Source organism: Sander lucioperca, chromosome 6 (genome assembly GCF_008315115.2).
Source record: "Sander lucioperca isolate FBNREF2018 chromosome 6, SLUC_FBN_1.2, whole genome shotgun sequence".
NCBI lineage: Eukaryota > Metazoa > Chordata > Actinopteri > Perciformes > Percidae > Sander > Sander lucioperca.
In genome coordinates this window covers 20,454,846-20,476,638 of record NC_050178.1, presented here as the reverse complement: position 1 = coordinate 20,476,638, position 21,793 = coordinate 20,454,846, and the positions used below count along the sequence as shown (strand labels likewise).

The following is a 21,793-nucleotide window of genomic DNA, read 5'->3' as shown; positions in this document are numbered from 1 at the left end:
AAAATAGGGGAGGGTCATGTCTTTTTATATTTTGCTGAGGGGAGGGTCATCCAACATTTTTTAGTCTGGGTGGGGGGGTCACCCAACTTTTTTATTCATGAAAAGAGCAAAATTGTGGCTTGTTTGGTGCATATTTATCCATGTAGCTCTCAGTCTCGGCAGCTGGCGTGCAGCTCCTCTGACCCCGAGCTGGCGTGCAGCTCCTCTGACCCCGAGCTGGCGTGCAGCTCCCCTGACCCCGAGCTAGTTAGCAGCCTCCCTAATCCCCGCTAGCTAGCATCTCCCCAGAATCCAGGGTAGCTAGCAGTCTTCCTAATCCCCGGCTAGCTAGCAGCCCACCTGAATGCAAGCTGGCTAGCAACTTCCCTGAGCCCCGGCTAGCTAACGATCCCCCTGAGTCCCTGCTAGCTAGCAACCCCCCTGATTCCCCGCTAGCTAGCATCTCCCCAGAATCCAGGGTAGCCAGCAGTCTTCCTAATCCCCAGCTAGCTGGCAGCCCACCTGAATGCAAGCTGGCTAGCAACTTCCCTGAGCCCCGGCTAGCTAGCGATCCCCCTGAGTCCCTGCTAGCTAGCAACCCCCCTGATTCCCCGCTAGCTAGCATCTCCCCAGAATCCAGGCTAGCTAGCAGTCTTCCTGATTCCCGGCTAGCTAGCAGCCCACCTGAATGCAAGCTGGCTAGCAACTTCCCTGAGCCCCGGCTAGCTAACGATCCCCCTGAGTCCCTGCTAGCTAGCAACCCCTCTGATTCCCCGCTAGCTAGCATCTCCCCAGAATCCAGGGTAGCTAGAAGTCTTCCTAATCCCCGGCTAGCTAGCAGCCCACCTGAATGCAAGCTGGCTAGCAACTTCCCTGAGCCCCGGCTAGCTAACGATCCCCCTGAGTCCCTGCTAGCTAGCAACCCCCCTGATTCCCCGCTAGCTAGCATCTCCCCAGAATCCAGGGTAGCCAGCAGTCTTCCTAATCCCCAGCTAGCTGGCAGCCCACCTGAATGCAAGCTGGCTAGCAACTTCCCTGAGCCCCGGCTAGCTAGCGATCCCCCTGAGTCCCTGCTAGCTAGCAACCCCCCTGATTCCCCGCTAGCTAGCATCTCCCCAGAATCCAGGGTAGCTAGAAGTCTTCCTAATCCCCGGCTAGCTAGCAGCCCACCTGAATGCAAGCTGGCTAGCAACTTCCCTGAGCCCCGGCTAGCTAACGATCCCCCTGAGTCCCTGCTAGCTAGCAACCCCCCTGATTCCCCGCTAGCTAGCATCTCCCCAGAATCCAGGGTAGCCAGCAGTCTTCCTAATCCCCAGCTAGCTGGCAGCCCACCTGAATGCAAGCTGGCTAGCAACTTCCCTGAGCCCCGGCTAGCTAGCGATCCCCCTGAGTCCCTGCTAGCTAGCAACCCCCCTGATTCCCCGCTAGCTAGCATCTCCCCAGAATCCAGGCTAGCTAGCAATCTTCCTGATTCCCGGCTAGCTAGCAGCCCACCTGAATGCAAGCTGGCTAGCAACTTCCCTGAGCCCCGGCTAGCTAACGATCCCCCTGAGTCCCTGCTAGCTAGCAACCCCTCTGATTCCCCGCTAGCTAGCATCTCCCCAGAATCCAGGGTAGCTAGCAGTCTTCCTAATCCCCGGCTAGCTAGCAGCCCACCTGAATGCAAGCTGGCTAGCAACTTCCCTGAGCCCCGGCTAGCTAACGATCCCCCTGAGTCCCTGCTAGCTAGCAACCCCTCTGATTCCCCGCTAGCTAGCATCTCCCCAGAATCCAGGGTAGCTAGCAGTCTTCCTAATCCCCGGCTAGCTAGCAGCCCAACTGAATGCAAGCTGGCTAGCAACCTCCCTGAGCCCCGGCTAGCTAACGATCCCCCTGAGTCCCTGCTAGCTAGCAACCCCCCTGATTCCCCGCTAGCTAGCATCTCCCCAGAATCCAGGGTAGCTAGCAGTCTTCCTAATCCCCGGCTAGCTAGCAGCCCACCTGAATGCAAGCTGGCTAGCAACTTCCCTGAGCCCCGGCTAGCTAACGATCCCCCTGAGTCCCTGCTAGCTAGCAACCCCCCTGATTCCCCGCTAGCTAGCATCTCCCCAGAATCCAGGGTAGCCAGCAGTCTTCCTAATCCCCAGCTAGCTGGCAGCCCACCTGAATGCAAGCTGGCTAGCAACTTCCCTGAGCCCCGGCTAGCTAGCGATCCCCCTGAGTCCCTGCTAGCTAGCAACCCCCCTGATTCCCCGCTAGCTAGCATCTCCCCAGAATCCAGGCTAGCTAGCAGTCTTCCTGATTCCCGGCTAGCTAGCAGCCTCTCAATTTCCCCGCTAGCTAGCAACCTCCCTGAGCCCCAGCTAGCTAGCAGCTCCCCTGAATCCAGGCTAGCTAGCAGCCTTCTTGGTCCCCGGCTGGCTAACAGCCTCCCTGAGCCCCGGCTAGCTAGCGATCCCCCTGAGCCCCGGCTAGCTAGCGATCCCCCTGAGTCCCTGCTAGCTAGCGATCCCCCTGAGCCCCTGCTAGCTAGCGATCCCCCTGAGCCCCTGCTAGCTAGCATTTCCCCAGAATCCAGGCTAGCTAGCAGTCTTCCTGATTTCCGGCTAGCTAGCAGCCTCTCAACTTCCCCGCTAGCTAGCAACCTCCTTGAATCCGGGCTATCTAGCAACCTCCCTGAGCCTCGGTTAGCTAGCAACCTCCCTAAATCCAGGCTAGCTAGCAAACCCCCTGAATCCAGGCTAGCTAGTAGCCTTCCCGAGCCCCGGCTAGCTAGCAACCTCCCTGAGCCCCGGCTAGCTAGCGATCCCCCTGAGTCCCTGCTAGCTAGCGATTCCCCTGAGCCCCTGCTAGCTAGCGATCCCCCTGAGCCCATGCTAGCTAGCATTTCCCCAGAATCCAGGTTAACTAGCAGTCTTCCTGATTCCCGGCTAGCTAGCAGCCTCTCAACTTCCCCGCTAGCTAGCAACCTCCTTGAATCCGGGCTAGCTAGCAACCTCCCTGAGCCTCGGTTAGCTAGCAACCTCCCTAAATCCAGGCTAGCTAGCAAACCCCCTGAATCCAGGCTAGCTAGTAGCCTTCCCGAGCCCCGGCTAGCTAGCAGCCCTCTTGAATCCAGGCTAGCTAACAGCCTTCCCGAGCCCCGGCTAGCTAGCAACCTCCCTGAGCCCCAGCTAGCTAGCAACCCCCCTGATTCCCTGCTAGCTAGCATCTCCCCTGAATTCAGGCTAGCTAGCAGCCTCTCTGAGTCCCGGCTAGCTAGTAGCCTTCCTGAGCCCCGGCTAGTTAGCAGCCCCTCTGAGTCCAGGCTAGCTAGCACTCTCCCAGATCCCAGGCTAGCTAGCCCCCCCCCCCTGAATTTAGGCTGGCTAGCAGCCTCTCAGAGCCCCAGCTAGCTAGCAACCTCCCGGAATCCTGGCCACCTAGTAACCCCCCTGACTCCAGGCTTGCTAGCAGCCTTCCTAGTGTCCCCGAGCTTCCTAGTGTCCCCAAGCTGCCCAGTGTCCCAGCACTGCTTAGTGTCCTCGAGCTTCCTAGTGTCCCCGAGCTTCCTAGTGTCCCCAAGCTGCCCAGTGTCCCAGCACTGCCCAGCGTCCCCGAGCTTCCTAGTGTCCCCAAGCTGCCCAGTGTCCCAGCACTGCCCAGCGTCCCCGAGTTTCCTAGTGTCCCCGAGTTTCCTAGTGTCCCCGAGTTTCCTAGAGTTCCCGAGTTTCCTAGAGTTCCCGAGTTTCCTAGAGTTCCTGAGTTCCCTAGTGCCCCAAGGCTGTCCTTTATCCTTGATCCCTGGCTGACTAGCAGCTTTCCTGATCCCCGGCTGACTAGCAGCTTTCCTGATCCCCGGCTGACTAGCAGCTTTCCTGATCCCCGGCTGGCTAGCAGCCTCCCTGAATCCAGGTTAGCTAGCAGCCTCCCTAGTCCCCGGCTGGCTAGCCACCCTCCTGAATCCTGGCTGGTGTCCAGCCCCTCTGAACTGGCTATAGCCGCCCCTGAGACCGCCCTTGAGACCACCCCTAGGACTTTGCCTTTGTTCTGCCCCCCTGAGACTTTGCCCGTGGCGGTCAGGCCGACTCCTGCCCCTCGTGTCCTGTCGGCGGTCAGGCCGACTCCTGCCCCTCGTGTCCTGTCGGCGGTCAGGCCGACTCCTGCCCCTCGTGTCCTGTCGGCGGTCAGGCCCACTCCTGCCCCTCGTGCCCTGTCGGCGGTCAGGCCCACTCCTGCCCCTCGTGCCCGGTTGGCACCCCAGTCAACCTCTGCCCCGGTTGCCTGGCCACCTGACTCCGGCCCAGCTGACCCGCCGCCTGACTCCGGCCCAGCTGACCCATCGCCTGACTCCAGTCCAGCTGACCCGTCGCCTGGTCCCGGCCCCTTCACCTGCACAGCCTCCCAAGGGGCTCCACCTTGGCCGACCTGCAAGGCCCCCGGAGGGGCGCTGCCCTCGACGTCCTGCCTGGCCACCTGAGTGCCCTCGACGTCCAGTACGGTCTCCTAAGGGATTCTGCCTTCGTCGCAGGCCGCCAGAGGGATTCTGCCTTCGTCGCAGGCCGCCAGAGGGATTCTGCCTTCGTCGCCGGTGGCCAGAAGGTTTCTGCCTCCGTCGCAGGCCGCCAGAGGGATTCTGCCTTCATCGCTGGTGGCCAGAGGGATTCTGCCTTCGTCGCAGGCCGCCAGAGGGATTCGGCCTTCGTCGCCGGTGGCCAGAAGGTTTCTGCCTCCGTCGCAGGCCGCCAGAGGGATTCTGCCTTCGTCGCCGGTGGCCAGAGGGATTCTGCCTTCGTCGCAGGCCGCCTGAAGGTTTCTGCCTCTGTTGCGGCTCTCAGTCCCCTGTTGCCGAGGCCTCTCAGTCCCCTGTTGCCGAGGCCTCCCAGTGACTCTCTGTTTCCCCCCGAGTGGCCCCGCTCTGTGTTTCCCCCGAGTGGCCCCGCACTGTGTTTCCCCCGAGTGGCCCCGCTCTGTGTTTCCCCCGAGACTCTCTGTTCCCTGTCCCGAGTGGCCCCTCTGTTTCCCCCAGGCCTCACCGGCCCTCTGTTTCCCCCAGGCCTCACCGGCCCTCTGTTTCCCCCAGGCCTCACCGGCCCTTTGTTTCCTGTGCCCCAGTGACTCTGTTCCCTGTGTGCCAGTGATTTCTGCTCCCTGGTCCCCAGCGACTTGCTGCCTCCCCCGAACTCTCTTTCGCCCTCCCTGGGTTGTTTTTAGTTATGTTTCTTTGGACGTCTGGTATCCGCCCTTGAGGGGGGGGCCCTGTTACGGTTTAGGGATATTTCTGTTACCAGTTTGTTCATTTCGGTTGCCTTTATTGTTTTATTGTGTACGATTCCTGTGTTCTGTGTTGTCAAGTTTCTGTGTTTAGTTGTGATTTTAGGTTTTTGTTAGTGTTCCTGTTTCCTGTTTTATTTTGATAGTCTGTTTTCTGTCCTGTCATGTCTAGTTTTACTTTTTGCTTTTGTTGATTGTCCTGCCCCGCCCTGATGTGTTTCACCTGTCGTGTCACCTGTCCCTCATTTGTTCATTACCTCTTGTATTTAACCCCTGTGTTCCCTTTGTCTCTTGTCAGATTGTTTTGTATTCCCCCGTGTCAGTGTGTGTGTGTGTCTGCGTCAGTCTCTCCTTTTTCTCCCCGGTATTAGTTTTTGCCTGCAGCTCACAGGACTCCTTGATTGGTTTTTGTTTTTTGAGAAAATAAATCTTTGAGTTTCTACACTGCTCCTGCCTGCCTGTCTCTCTCTGCGTTTGGGTCCTCTACCTTCCACCATCATAACAAGTTTACTAGAGGAGTAACTTAGTATTTGAAGTAATGCAGTAATACATGAAGCGTGCATTTAGTTTCCATGCTTATTGTGTTTCCACAACAATGTTAGTGAGTAAATCTACTGAAATGGCCACCACACCATAACAGGAGTGTGATGTGTAAGATGAGAATGCAGAGGTTAACTCTGTACATCATGGCTGTAAAAATCAAATGGAATTTGTACTTCTTTGTTAAGTGCAAACTTGCACGCAAGGGGAGGGTCATTCCTTTTTTTCAAATCGTTTTGGAGGGTCATAGGAAAATTATTACTGATGAGGGGAGGGTCAAGTCTTTTTAGGTTAGAGGCCACAAAACTCCTCCGGTGGCCCCTAAGTAACATATTTAATGTGGGACTTTTACTTGTAACAGAGTATTTTTACAGAGTGGTATTAGTACTTTTACTTAAGTAAAGGCTCTAAGGATCTAAGGATAAGGATCTGAATACTTCTTCCACCACTGGTAGGTTCATCGCTACCAGCGACTTTTTTTTACATGTGCAACATTGTTATTGTTGAATATTGGTTATAGCTGCTTTAAAGATAAGTTTTACAGTACTTATTATGTTAACTAGTGCAATGCCCGTTTAGAGCATGTGCCTGTTGGAACGGGCCGATTGCTTGGTTTCCAGTATTTCTGTTTGAAACGTTGCCAGGCGCCCATTGGAAACGTTCTTGAGAACCACTTATCCAATGGTAAATGGTAAATGTACTGCATTTATATAGCGCCTTTCTACCTTACCGGACAAAGTGCTTACGAATTAGCCTCTCTTTCCCCCATTCACATACGCCACCATCGGTGCAATATCATATAAGTAATAGAATATAGCAATAGCTAGTGTGCAGATACATATGTAATGACATTGGTACACAGCAAGTTTAAAAATGTCTGGGTTTATGAGTAAAACGTGTGTGTTTAAGGCCAAAGCAGACAGGAGAACATTGGTAGGTAAAATAAGACAGGTAGTAATGTAATAGGTACAATGTAACCTTTGAGCTGTGCTGATAGTTCAGTTGTCTGTATTTATGTCATCATTCACACATGCACACACAGGCTCCAGGAGCCATTGAGTGAGTCCTGCAGATAAATAGCAGTCTCAATATCTTCCATTTCACACACACACACACACACACACACACACACACACACACACACACACACACACACACACACACACACACACACACACACACACAGGTGAGATGAAGCTTTGGTGTGATAGATGGCTAGATTAGGTAAATCCCTGAGGCGACACTGAGATCAGTGAGGTGCTTCACACCGCAGTTACCTCTGGTGGATATTACAACACACATTTTCAAACACACACACACACACACACACACACACACACACACACACACACACAAACTAACACCGCTTGTACACCCCACAGAAAAAGTCAGGAAATGAATTCTATCATCTAAACGGAGAACTGAGGAAAGCTATTTTACATCTTATAATGCTCAGGCAAATATTATTCATTTCTACTATACACACACACACACACACAACACACACACAGGTTGTACTCAAATAATAACACCAAGGAAACAGACGGACAATGTGGCTATGCAAGGTGAATGAGACAAATACTTGTAAATGTATACCTGAAGCAAGGTGACGCTGGAACCGAGCATGGAGCTGAGTTACGTAACTCATTAAGGCATGAAAATTAAAAAAAGGAGAGAAGGGAAAGCATAAAATAAATAGAAAATAGAAGAAATAGACAGAGTCAGACAGATAGGATGGGACAGTAAAAGGAGGGATTTGGTCGAGGTGATGAGAAGGCAGCAACTGATGCAGGAGATGAACTAACATGAGTAATTTGATGCATGGAAGAAATTCATGTGACAGAGACAGTAACAAACAATGAAGCAAATAAAACCAAAGTGTAATTCGAAAAAGAAGTCATGGAACACTATGCTTATATCTAAAATAATTTACACAATTCTTTACATTTCTTGACATTATTACATTTTTTTTGTAAGTAGATTCACAAGTTTTTGAGATTACAGTTTTAGCTCACTTTCAGCCAGGCTTCTGCTTGTGTGCTTGACATAGTTGGCATAAAAGAATCATTGTAAACAAATAAGAATTTCTTGATTTTTTTTAATGTAATATAATGTCTTCCTTAATGTGATGTTTGGGTTTGACTCAATGTAGGAAGACGTCAAACCAATATCACATCAGTTGGGACGAGGAAGACGGTTGTACTGGATGAGAGTGTATGTCAATCTGATGGTTTTAGTGATTATAGTTGTATGTAGCTCTTACTGGTACAGCATCAGGACACCATTTACTGTTTGATACATTGTTTTCAGAAAGTAGAATACATTCCTTTACAAAAATTCTGGTTTTGTAGGACAGTTCGCACTCAGGGACACTTTCAGAGCAAACAGGTTTTATCCCAGACCACCTGGGACCTTGTTGTCAAATGCATACTGTCTCTGCAATCATCAGCTCACCCTGCCATTCAAACACAAAGTACATCAGAATCTGCTAGTGAATTAGAGTCAAAAGTATCCAGTTTGGACCGCAGGAAGCTGTTTGCTGTCGTAGCGAAATTCTGCTTTAGATAATGGATCATTGTGATGTTTAGTGTGGTGATCATGATAGATAGATAGATAGATAGATAGATAGATAGATAGATACGACAGACAGACAGACAGACAGACAGACAAACAGACAAACAGATAGATAGATAGATAGATAGATAGATAGATAGATAGATAGACAATATAGAATGATAAGATAGATAGATACATAAGATAGAAAGATAGATGCGACAGACAGACAGACAGACAGACAGAATAGATGGATAGATAGATAGATAGATAGATAGATAGATAGATAGATAGATAGATAGATAGATGGATAGATGAGATAGAAAAATAGATACAACAGACAGACAGACAGACAGACAGACAAACTAGATAGATAGATAGATAATTAAGACAGATAAGATAGATAGATAGATAGATGGATAGATAGATGGATAGATGAGATAGAAAAATAGATACAACAGACAGACAAACTAGATAGATCGATAGATAGATATATAGATAGATAATTAAGACAGATAGATAGATAGATAGATAGATAGATAAATAGATGGATAGATGGATAGATGAGATAGAAAAATAGATAAAACAGACAGACAGACAAACTAGATAGATCGATAGATAGATATATAGATAGATAATTAAGACAGATAAGATAGATAGATCGATAGATCGATCGATAGATAGATAGATAGATAGATAGATAGATAGATAAATAGAGGTTGCATGTACCTGGTATACTGTGTCTTCTCGAGGCCATGGTCTGTTCTGGTCCAGAGATATCCTTAGTTTTTCCATATGGTCCGTCATCTAGAGAGAACAGGGACACACAATGAAGCTAGAGGTATCAAAATACTTCAATTCTTTTTTGATTTGGCTAATTGGTGCGAATCGCTGCTGTTTGGACATACATGCATTACTTGATGCCTGACAAGATGGATTTTTGTGTGATATGTGATCCCGCGATTCTTGCCTGATGTCGTGATATGGCGAAAATCCAGCTGCCGTGCAAGGTAAAGTGTATGCTGGCTTTTTGTGGATTTAGTTCCTTAAGATACTAGATGAAAATGAGTCTGTTCCCTATATTGCATGCCAATATAAATTAGAGTATCCCACAAGCCTTCAATATATGGTAAATTATGGGTTGCCAATACATAAATCCCCAGAGGATGGACCCAAACGACTTTGGTTAGCCCGAAAAGTGTCATACAGTGCCACAGAATTTCCACTTGTCTGGCACGTTAGCAAAGTGTATAGCATGAGCACATGTGAGGCTGACAAAGTGCACCACTGAGTCGGACAAAAGCTGACAATGTAGTTGACGATGTAGAGATGCAATTGAAATTATACAACTGTTAATTATTTCAAATTTTTTATTAGAGATCCACGATCCAAGTTTCCTTTCCCATTGGACAGATGCAGCCACAGCGGGTCTCCCTGCCTAAGGAGCTGCACCATGCTCTCTAAATGCTATGTTGGGGATGTTTCCTCCCTGACAAGTTCAACATTGAGAATTCCACAAACATGCTATGTTAATTCTTGAAAACGTCCCTATAATCTACTTAGCACTATCACCAGTGCACATTTTGCTTCCACTTTGTACTCAACCTTGTAAGATCATTACGCGTAAGATAGATATTCCAGGTACCTAGTTCTCGTAGATAGTTTGACACATTGGAAAATACACAGTCAGGCCATTTGTGAAGTGTTGATGAGGTTAGTTAGTGAAACCGACGCCATCATTGGTAAATGTCACAGGGGGAAACAGATGTTCTGTTTTATGGTCTCTGGCAGAGACTTTGTGGCAGAGACGTGTGAGGATTTTAATATTTGATATTATAAATTCAGTTCTCCTCGGATCTCCACAGGTGTTTAAAACTAAACTTTTAAACTGCTGAATTAACTGAAAAGGTACTTTGCTTTCATCAATCAATCAATCAATCAATCAATCAATCAATCAATCCATCCATCCATCATTCAATCAATCAATCAACCAGCACATCAATAATAAATTAAAAATTAAATCAAACAAGGTTGGGGATTCAGAGAACAAAGGAAATCAATAATGAAAATAACAATATAGTACAATATTGAATATACTATTTTATATTTTACCAATAGATTACATTAATATCCATTGGATGTGACACAATAAAGTTTAAAAAAATGTTTTTTTTAAATGTCCACTTGTTGAAACTGCTGCAGAAGAGCTTTTTGGACAGAAAAACCAGGCTGAGAAAATGTAATGTAATAGCAGGGCTGCAGTTTTAACTCTGCAGCTGTGGACCTGTAGCTCCAGTCCAACAGCAGCCTCACTTACTTTACACAGAAGTTCCACAATACTGCCGTAAAGAAGATCCACAATTAGACCGTCTTTACGTTTTTACACTGAACCAAACAAGGGCATATTGCTGCCCCAGTGTGTGATTTTAGATAAGATGCCAGCATTCCGGAAGCAAAAGAGCCTAAACTTAACTGCCGTCATTGCAGGACAGTCACCTTTTGTCAGCTAAACTTAAATGCAACGGCCCCTGAAACAACAGGGACCTCATAGTGGTCTGTACCAGGCTCACCGTAACATTTTCCTCGGCTAAATTTAACTGTAAAGACCACTAAACGTAACCGTCATAAGACCTTTCATCATGTGACCGGCCGGTCATATGCATTGTGCATACGTTTTCGTCCGAAATCCCATGAACCCGTACATGAGAATGCGTTGCTTCGTTATACTGCTGCTTTTGCTTTCCTTTTCTCCAGAAGTGCAGGCTGATACACAATAGATTTTGAGTAAACAATCACTTTAATCTTTGAACATCTTTCTTACAAAGTGTTTAAGAAGGTCATAGTTTTAGTTATTAAGGAGTCATGAGCGTTTATTTTGAGCATTTTTAGATTGACATATTCTAAGGTCTCATCTATGAGACACAAAGGACATTAAGTATTTTGCTAACCCAGACTCTATAACTCAGTTTGACAGCAGCTGTGACGCTATTGTTGTTGTGGCTTTTAGGGGAGAGGATGTGTCCTACTTTACATCCGCTGCTTCATCACAGGGGTGGGATAGGTTTAACAATTCATAAGCCAATTTTCAACTACTGTCAAACCCTACTTCAGAAGTGTCATTAAGTTGCAATATAATCAGGGACAATTACGCTGCAGCTTAAAGAGAAATGTCTCTGCTAAACTTCCAGAATACATTTTTATTACATATTTCTAATGCTTTCCAGCACCTGAAGCAGCATTTTAAACCAGCTTACTATCATCAACAGAGTTAAGCAGTTGGAAAGGACTTTCAAATCCAAAAATATGTCCTGCCAAATCCTTTATCTCCTTAGTTGTGCTTTTAATTCTTCTTTAAATTACATTTCCACTCTGTTTCGCAAGATTGCCTTCAAGTCTCAATTTCACTTTGTCAAAAAAACTGCAATAATTAGTTTGTGTTTTTTAGCTATTCACTTAAGCTCCTGTATATAGGAAATATTCCACGATACTTTCACCAAGCTAGTGGTTTTCGTTTTTTCTATACTAAATCCTAAATCACTTGCTCAATTAACCTGTGACTACGGGTTTCCAGCCTTAATCCAAACACATGCAGGGTAGCTGAACGTGTGTGTGTGTGTGTGTGTGTGTGTGTGTGTGTGTGTATGTGTGTGTGTGTGTGTGTGTGTGTGTGTGTGTGTGTGTGAAGCCAAAATATTCTGGATACGGGCGGCTCCATCTTGTAATTTTGGAGCCAGAGTCAGCGCAGTAGTGATCGGGTGGTGGAGCCTGTTTGAATCGATGCAACAAGTCAGTGTTTCCAGATTGGTCTGATTTCCACCGAGTAATTTGCGCGGTTTTGTGTGTGCTTGGCTTGGAAACCTAATCTGTATCTGGCAGCACTGCTTGTAAAACTAATCCTACATTTCCCATGAACACCTATGTTGTGACGTGTCATACAACCGTTGGCTACGTGCCTAGCGTGTGTGGTATCGATTAAGAGCTACGCTAAAACAGGCAAGACCAACGGAACGGCACAAAACAAACCGGAGGAGCTGAAATTAAAGTAAAGTTAGTTAGGAAAAAAAACAAAAACAAACATGGCTAGTGGAAAATCTGATTGGCTTGTAAACATTAAAAATCTACTAGCCATGTTGGCTGGTGATCAAAAAAAGTTAATTTAAAGCCCTGCCCGCCTGACCAATCACGAGTCATTCACAGTTGTCAATCATGACGTTTCACCCTGTTTTTATAGCATGAAATAACGCCAACCAAACTTATCAGAAAAGTGAACATGTCACCCGACTGGCCGGCGGTTGCCGTTTTGTAGGATATCATACAAATTGTGCATACGTTTTCGTAAGATATCATACAAACCCTTTCAGAATGCGTTGACCAGTTCAGTAAAGTAAGACTAAATATATAATAAAAAACATTTCAAGGCTGACACAGATTTTATATAGGACACATATCCACATATCAGGTAGCTAGGTTAAACATGAAAACTGTATATATATATATATATATATATTCTATAATAATATATTCTACTACTAAAGTAGTTTCCTACCATACAACAAGTAGTTTCCAGCCTTCCAACAGCCTCTGTATATAAAGTGTTTTCTCTCAGACGATCCCAATATGTGACACATTTCCCTGCCATCTAAGACATCTGAAATATGCAGCACTTCCCCACCGGTAATGCTCAGAAATCAGTTCTCTTCCCAGAAGTGACAGTGGCAAGGAGGCCATTGTTGTTGTGTTTCGGAGTTTAGCAATCTTCACAGAGGTGTAATGAGTTTAATCATTTATAAGTTGTGAATTCAATTTTGCTTTAAACTGCTTTCATAAGTTATCTGGCTGGCTGCTTCCCTGCTGTGGGGCTGTCACAGGCATAATGGGCCCCAGAGGCTGCTCATCAACACACACAAACAGGAACACATGCACACAAACTAACACGCACGCACAGCCTCTGGCGGCACAGATTGATGCATACCCAAAAGGATTAAGGCACCAAATGTACACCTGCATGTGCACAGGCACCAAAACACACAAAATAGACTAAAATAAGTCCTACACGCACGGTTATATAAACAGTAACTTGCACACACACAGTAAGACATAAAAGACGCTTTAGGCAACTTGGCCATCTCTGTTTCTGTGACTGGATGTAAAACAAACTGTTTTAGTCACAACTTTCTTCCCCCCAGCAGTATGAATCCTCAGCTCTTGTCCTTCCAAACCCAAACATTTCCTGTGCCATAGTTCTGGTGGCTGTGGTGGCAGCACACTGCAAATATGGTTGTCACAACAGGCTTCTGGAAGCATAGCACATGATCTGTTCTTTTTGAATGGATATTCAGATCAGCATCACTCTTAACACATTTTCTCTTTAGGGCCTTTTTTTCCTGTTGCCTTTTCTCTCTGTTGTCCAACTCTGCCTGATAAATTGGCGTCTCCCGGTGAATAATTTGAAGGTGATTAGGCTAATGAGTGCTGGCGCTGTCAGCTTACTGAACAGGTTGAGTTATAGAGGAGGCGTCAGGCTAGACCCCCCCCACCCCCTCACATTAGAAGCGCTGGCATAATGCTTACAGCGTGAGCATCTTTTCAAACAGAGACCGTAATGACTTAAGCACATGCAAGGCAGGGTGACAGAGTAAAGGAATGGTGTCATCATAAAGACCTGACTCATTTTTTCAAAGATTCAGATTCATCATTCAGCCACAGCAGTAATGCTTTTGTTGACATTGAAATTGTAGTTGAAGACGCATAGCTAGTTTTTTGTTTTTCAGACCATAATTGCATATTTTAACAATTCCAGAAATATTACCATTTGCTTGCTGTGACTTTTAACTGCCTGTTTTAACAACCCGTTTCCACTCCCAACTCATCAAATCCTGACACTTGGTCAGTGTCTCTCAGCGTCAGATAGCGACGCAAAAATCACCCTTCAGCATCTGTATGGAACGCACCGGGCCGAGCAGCAGCTCGACCGCGGCGCTGTAAGATGACGTAGTATTAAGAGCGGCAACAGTAGCGAGTAGTATGAAAGACCGAAAATCTGCGTAACGTTTCCCATTACAGTAAGAGGAATTGAGACAAAAGAAGATGCCATTAGATAATTGTAACACTGCTGTAATATTGGAGTAAAGCAAATGCTAAATAGGAAAAAGGTTTTCAAGTGTCCATCTACTTTAATTCAGTTTAGGTTCTGGTCTGTCTTTGCCTCAGATTTATTTCAGCTTAGGTACACATTTCTGGACTAGTGAAGACCACTACTGGGGGATGGCATGTTTATTTGTTACCAAGAAGAACACGCACCCATAATAATTCCTCTCCGTTGATAACGGAGCTGTGCAGCAGTAGTTCAGCAGGCACGTGAAAATGTCCTTTACCTGATACATTTGTTACAGAACTTAAATGTATCTATTGACAAATTGCACACACCTATAGAAGCTGAAGTACAAACTGCTACCTTTTGCTTGTTTTACAGGGTTGTAAGTGAAAAATTCCACCGCTCAGATTAAAAACATCCAGCTTTTTACAGAAACACCTGCTAGGCCTGTGAGTGTGTGTGTGTGTGTGTGTGTGTGTGCACATTTCTGTAAGTGTATCTCTGCCTGTGTGTGCACGCATGCATGAAGGAAATCTTAACAGACACTGCTCTGTTGTATCTTTCAGAATTCCCTCAAGCTTTCACAAAACCTTTACACACACACACACACACACACACTACGTATACAGTATAATCACACACACAATCTCTTTGTCCTCGGTGCAGGCTGCTAAGGATGAGGCTGTACTGACGACAGCCGAGGTTGAAAGAGATGTGATTGCTGTAGTACACAAACGTCCTCACTGCCTCCTCACAACCCTACAGCAGCATTCCCCAAACTACACAGCAAAACATTTCTGCAAATGTCAATCATCCGGGTACATGTAAGGTTGAAATGACCAAAGTTTTAATTTAAATGTCTGGGTGTCTTCAGATGTGCCACATCAATGCTTACTCTGAGTTACATACAGTAGCAGTCATGTGGGATTCACCAGGGTCACATGAATTGGTGTGAATACATCTGGGACATCTGTACATTCACTATCAGTGTAGCTTGTGACGTTTAGCTTAGCTTAGCACAACCAATGGAAGCAGGGGGAAACAGCTAGCTAGCTGCACCAATGTATCATCTTCAACTCCTTCCTCTCAAGCTACCACCGACACACACACACACACACACACACACACACACACACACACACACACACACACACACACACGCCGTGGAAACACTGACATGCAAATGCATCAGGTTATTTCACATTTTGCCTCAAGAACAACAGATACCTACTAGACAGGCAATGGGCCAGACAGACAGAGAGAGAGAGAGAGAGAAAGAGAGAGAGAGAGACACACACATAAACACACACAATTTCACACAGACAAAACACAAAAGACACATATGAGCATGCTCTGACAGATACTCAGGGCGATATCACATAATTACACAAACACACACTTGTATAGCTAATCCAGAGGGCACTCCTGTAGTCGCAGCCATGGTGAACATACATTATCCATGAGGACTGCTGACTCTACTAGGTAGTGATTATTTTTCAGATGAGCACACAGACTTATTGCTCAAACACATTTACATGCACAGAAAGTGTCGCATATAATATGCAGAGCAAATGTAGAAGCAGACACACAACCCAATTCATACATGTTGCCTACAAGCACACCCACACAGCATGTAGGATATTTTACATATTTACAGCGCATTAAAATTATCATGAATAAGTATTATCATATAGAGACATAACAGTAACAGCTCACATACAGGCATACACACATGAACAGAAATGCAAACACACATACAGAACTCTAAAGTTATTTCCCTGTATGCGACAGGTATGTAGATGTGTGGGTCGGACCTGCGTTATGATCAAAGTTCCACCTCACTAGGTTGAATGTGATACACACACACACACACACAAGACTAAGTAAAACAGTGCCATTAGATTTGTCTGTGTGTGTGTGTGTGTGTGTGTGTGTGTGTGTGTGTGTGAGTGTGTGTGTTTATGGGAACATGAAATAAGACGAGCAGTGTGTAATGACTGCAATGTACAGTAGTCATTGTAGCAGTAGTAGACTCTTCAGAGTAAAAAGGGGTGAGGGACTTCAGCATAGTATCTCAATATTTTCCTTGGCAATACCGTATCAATACACAGATGCCAAGTAATGATCGATTTTTATATAAATTTCACATGAGAATAAAAATTTTTGGTACTAGAATAATAAAATCAACTGCTTTTTCAGTCTGTTACATGGAACATTGAAGTGAGATGTATCTTTTTAGATGGGGGACATAAAATCGCAATATTGTACCGTGACATAAGTATCGTGATAATATTGCATCGTGATAATATCGCATCGTGATAATACCGTGCTGTGACATAAGTATTATGATAATATTGTATCGTGATAATATTGTACTGTGATATCGTATTGTGATAATATTGTACTGTGACATACTGTATTGTGATAATATTGTATTGTGATAATAACGTACCGTGAGATAAGTATCGTGATAATATCGTCTCGTGATAATATCATACCGTGACATAAGTATGGTGATAATATTGTATGGTGATAATATCGTATGGTGATAATACTGTACTGTGACATAAGTATTATGATAATATTGTATCGTGATAATATTGTACTGTTACATACTGTATCGTGATAATATTGTATTGTGATAATAATGTACCGTGAGATAAGTATCGTGATAATATCGTCTCGTGATAATATTGTCTCGTGATAATATCATACCGTGACATAAGTATGGTGATAATATTGTACCTTGACATAAGCATAGTGATAATATCGTATCGTGATAATATCGCACCGTGATAATATTGTATCGTGATAACATCGTTTGGTGGTGGGGCGTCAGGTGATTCCCACTAGAGTTCGGACAGATATTTAGAAATGATGTTCAGGTTTGAGTCGGCTCGCTCACATCAGCGCGACAAGGCATTTGTTGTAAAATGGTGCTGCGGCTCCTTTAAGAGAGCTCAGTGCATGTGTGTGTGTGTGTGTGGAAAGTGGGCAGAAGAGAGATAGAGAAAGAGGAAGCAGACGTGTAGATGCGACCGGAGCAGAGTTGGTGGAATAAGTTTAAGTTTTGTACACAGTATGTGCGGTGACTGAAAGCCAAGTTCATTCATTTGCTCACCAGAAACGGGATATAACCCTAACGTTATTCATTTTATAACGTCGGCCCTGGAGGTAACGAGTCTCCCCTGGTTTTCTGATCACGGTCGGAAACGAAGCAATCAGGAAAGGTTAACACATTGAACATTTTAAATTAAACAGCTTATTAACGTGCGCTTGTTGCCCCGTGTGCGCTGATGCGCTCATCTGTTGACATTTTCGAATGCCTTCCAGTTGCTTAATAAAAGTGGGCTTTCCACACAAACAAACATACATGTGTCATTAATATGAGAAAAAAATTAGATTTTAACTGTGTTGGGCTCGGGTTGGGTTCGGTTACTGCTCTGTCGGACGCGGGCCATGCTCGGACAGAAAAATGCGGCCCGATCAGCACTCTAATTCCCACCCATACAGAGTAAGTGTACCTGAAATTAATTTTATGGATGAGGTTCGGAGGTTTGGAGATTGGGGTCAGAATGTTTTCTAAAACTGATGTATTGATACAAAATTGAACAGTGGTGCTGAAACAAAAGAATATCAAGGTAATGTAAGCACGGAGGCCCTGAGAGCTCTGCTAAAATCCTACAATGTTGTCGGGACCTGTCTGGTTCAGTCGGGGCTTTTTGTTAAAACCGAAGTATTTTTTTAAACTTTCGTCTAAATTCACACAATACTGTCTGCCCAGCCTATTATGCTCTCTAATTATAATATTAAAATGACAGTAGGACCAATTGACTATGTAAATGCAGTCTTTAAAAATATAGCATTTGTATACCACCCATTTGGAGCCACCTTCATGGTCTTAAAAAACAAAAATCTGCTGAAATTCACATGACATAAAGTTCAGTAAAACAGCACATTAATATCCCAACCTGCTTAAAATAGTTCAACTTTGTCAAAATCGACAATTTTCAAATCTGTACAAGTCTGAGTCGATAAAGAAACTCAACTGTTGAAAAAGAAAATATTCTGCAACTGAAATCTAAAATCAATCATAACATTCTACATAATGTGTTTTTTTAATTAAAATAAGTGGTGTGACATAACCAAAAAAACTTTCAAAATATTACATTAGCTACTTATAAAAAACGGTGTCAGTCTGTTAAAACTGTCTTGCTCATAATGCAACAGATGTTACCATTTAGTGAATGCAACAGAAAGATTTAAAAGACCAGGAATCCTGGTGTGCAAAATGCTTCAAGGTGTTGAAACCTCCGATGGTTGTTTGTTTTCTTCGACTGAGGCACCCTGAGGCTTTAGATGAACCGAGTCTGTGTAACATGTTTGTTTGAAGATATTTTCAATCTCTCAGTTTCTTTCTCATATTATCTTATATTATTATTATAAAATAATTCTTTAAGACCACAGTTAGAATGTGTGACACAGTGTTTTTTTACCCTTAACTACACATAGAATGGCTTTCCCCTTATTTTTTCTGCCAAATCAATTGAACCATTCTACACCTACTCACCCACACAGATTGACAAATGTTCCAGCTATTCTGTAAATTACTATGAGTAACATTCTACTACTGGGCATTTTATTACTGTAAAAAGACCATGAATGGGTTTTCCAGATTAGCACCACAGAAGTAATATGTTTAAAGATTCATGATTCAGTAACCTCATCATCATTGGTTTCTTTAAAGATCCATTTCCGAGTTTAGAGACACAAAAGTGCATTTTAGCTACCTCACTCCTTTCAAACAACCCACAAGAAGAGCATGCTGAGACTTTGCTAACAGCATCTCCTCTGACTCCATGCATGTTTTAAACTCTGAATACCAACTTTTGCCTTCTAACAGGCGATTTAGAGTCCCATTATTTAGACAAATCAGGCTTAAGAACTCTTTTATACATCAGTGTATCCTGTTGCTAAACCAAAATCAGTTTGCTGCCAATTAAGATCTGGATCCGAGGATATCATGAATGTTTTCATCTTTTGTAGTATATGTGTAGTTGTTGTCTAAGTTTTTGTGTACTTTTCTTATTTTTTTTTGGAGCGGAGCTGCTAGAAATCACAAAATGAATTTTAGTGTAAACTGATCAAAAACAAGTTGTATAGTATCTTAGAAATACAAAGCAACACCTTGCTTTTACAACGCACAATGCTGGAAATCATGAAGAAACGACACAAAAGGATTTAAAACGGCACTTACAGAATAAGTGAAACTTTGTCCTGCGGGTTTCTTCTGTAGCAACAAAACATTGATGCATTTACTTTTTATTACAACAGCAGCACTCCATACGGTCTGACAGTCTGAGATATTTTTTTATTTTTATTTTTAAGAGATGATTTTTTTTTGGCTTTTCCGCTTTTAATTTTGACAGGACAGCTAGGTGAGAAAGGGGAGGGAGAGAGGGGGAAGACATGCAGGAAATCGTCACAGGTCAGATTCAAACCCTGGACCTCTGCGTCAAGGCATAAACCTCTCAATATACGTGCGCCTTATCTACCCACTGAGACAACCCGGCCACGACAGTGTGTTTCATCTGTGAGTAGAGCTGTAACAATTCCAAATTTTGCCGTACAATTAATTGTCTCGGAAATAATTGCGTTTAACAATATAATTGTCTCTTTCAGTCCAATTTAAAAATATGTATTCATTTATTACTTTTGCAAACAAATTAAAGTTTTGAATGAATCCCAGAATACATCTTATTGTTATATCACTATATATGTGACCGAGATGATGTAATAACACAAGTACCATGCCTCTTTATTATCATAAAACATTGACTTTTCTTCTTAAATGAACATAAAATTGGCAATGACCATCAACAGTCATTCTGGTTTAACAAAGAAATGGCAATTATGTAAAAAGAAAATTGCTTAGACAATGATGTTATAATTGTGACAAGCCTATCTGTGGGCAAACTATAATTTTGACTAGTTTTAATATGACCCAAGATATTCAAATTACTCATATTGTGAAAACAGAAAACACTTAATGAAAATCTCCAAACAACAATGTGTTTGCAAGGCTGCAACAAAATGAATGTCCAGAAGGTACTGCACTGTGCACAATAGTACATATTAACATAACAATGCTGCCTATTTATGATGTTTTGTTGTCTGAGTTAATATGGAAAATACACTTGACTGAGCTGAAATTACAGGAGTGTGCTGTGTTTGTATTGGGCAGCTGCCAGGTGCCAACGTCCGTATTAAAAGTGAAGCAGGCTGCCGTTGAAAAAAAAGCACCAATACTCAGCCAGTGTAATCTGGGTACATGAAAGAAAACGCAAGATGCTATTGAAAGGAGTTGAATCGAACAGAGTAATGCACTCAGCCTATTTCATTTCTTTGAATAAGGCATTTAAGCCGACACACCATTATAATCAACCAACTATTCAGCAAGCATCCAGGTAGGCGTCCCAATACAAATGAACCAACACGCTGCTGAAGAGCTCAGATAAAGGCCGATGCACCTGTTCATTCACAGCTGCAATACAGAAAGATTGGAAGCACAACATACGTGAAAAACCCTCTTATTCTAAATCCAAACACTATTTTCTCAGAAAAGGTATCAAATTATGCATATTATCTAGCACTACTTTCACCAAAGTTTTAGCATGACATGGCTAACTTTTTGTGCTTATTTTGCATTGATTCACATTCGAACTGGATACACTTCACTTAGCACTTTAATTATTACAGTTAATTCTTAGGATGTTGTGTTGTCTGTGCTGTCATGTGTGTCCTTCTTTTGTGTCTTAGGACGCTTTGCTGATCTAACTTTTCATGTTGATTTTATTTTATTGTGTTGTATATGTATTTTATTTTGATTTTAGAATGCTTTTTATGTTACATGTTGTTTATGTTGTGAAGCAACAGATTGTAGCACTATGTCCAAGACAAATTTCCCCTCAGGGACAATAAAGTGTATTCTATTCTATTCTATCTAAAATACAACAATTTCCGACAGTGACGTTGAGTCGAGTAAATTATCAAGTAAGAGCTTGTATACATTTGCCATCGTTTCTTGTGGATCCAATAGACAGATAACAGAGACTAACGTCAACAGATCAATGACACCATTGGGCCTTTATTTAAAAAAATGTTCCTGCTTTTGCCAAAGCCTGATCTAAGATCATAATAATAATCCTGATCCAAGGCATATCTTCTTCCTCTGTGCCATAGAGCTCCATTGTTGTTCAAAAACTATTAAAAACACATCAGTGAGCAACATGTTCCTTCATTACCATGAACTCACACACACACTGACTCAATCCCACACACACCGGTGCTCTTAGGTGGTAGAGCAGTCGTCTACCAATCGGAAGGTTGTTGGTT

General features: G+C 43.9%; 1 protein-coding gene across 8 annotated transcripts in view; it reads right to left on the bottom strand.

The window, feature by feature from the left end:
* LOC116034505 (glutamate receptor-interacting protein 2-like) overlaps positions 1-21,793 on the bottom strand; it is a 379,804-nt gene that overhangs the window by 74,283 nt on the left and 283,728 nt on the right. For all 8 annotated transcript variants that reach the window (XM_031277187.2, XM_036002038.1, XM_036002034.1 and 5 more), the window contains exon 2: positions 9,034-9,111. In XM_031277187.2, coding sequence (XP_031133047.1) covers positions 9,034-9,111 — 78 coding nt within the window. The remainder of the gene's footprint in view (positions 1-9,033; positions 9,112-21,793) is intronic.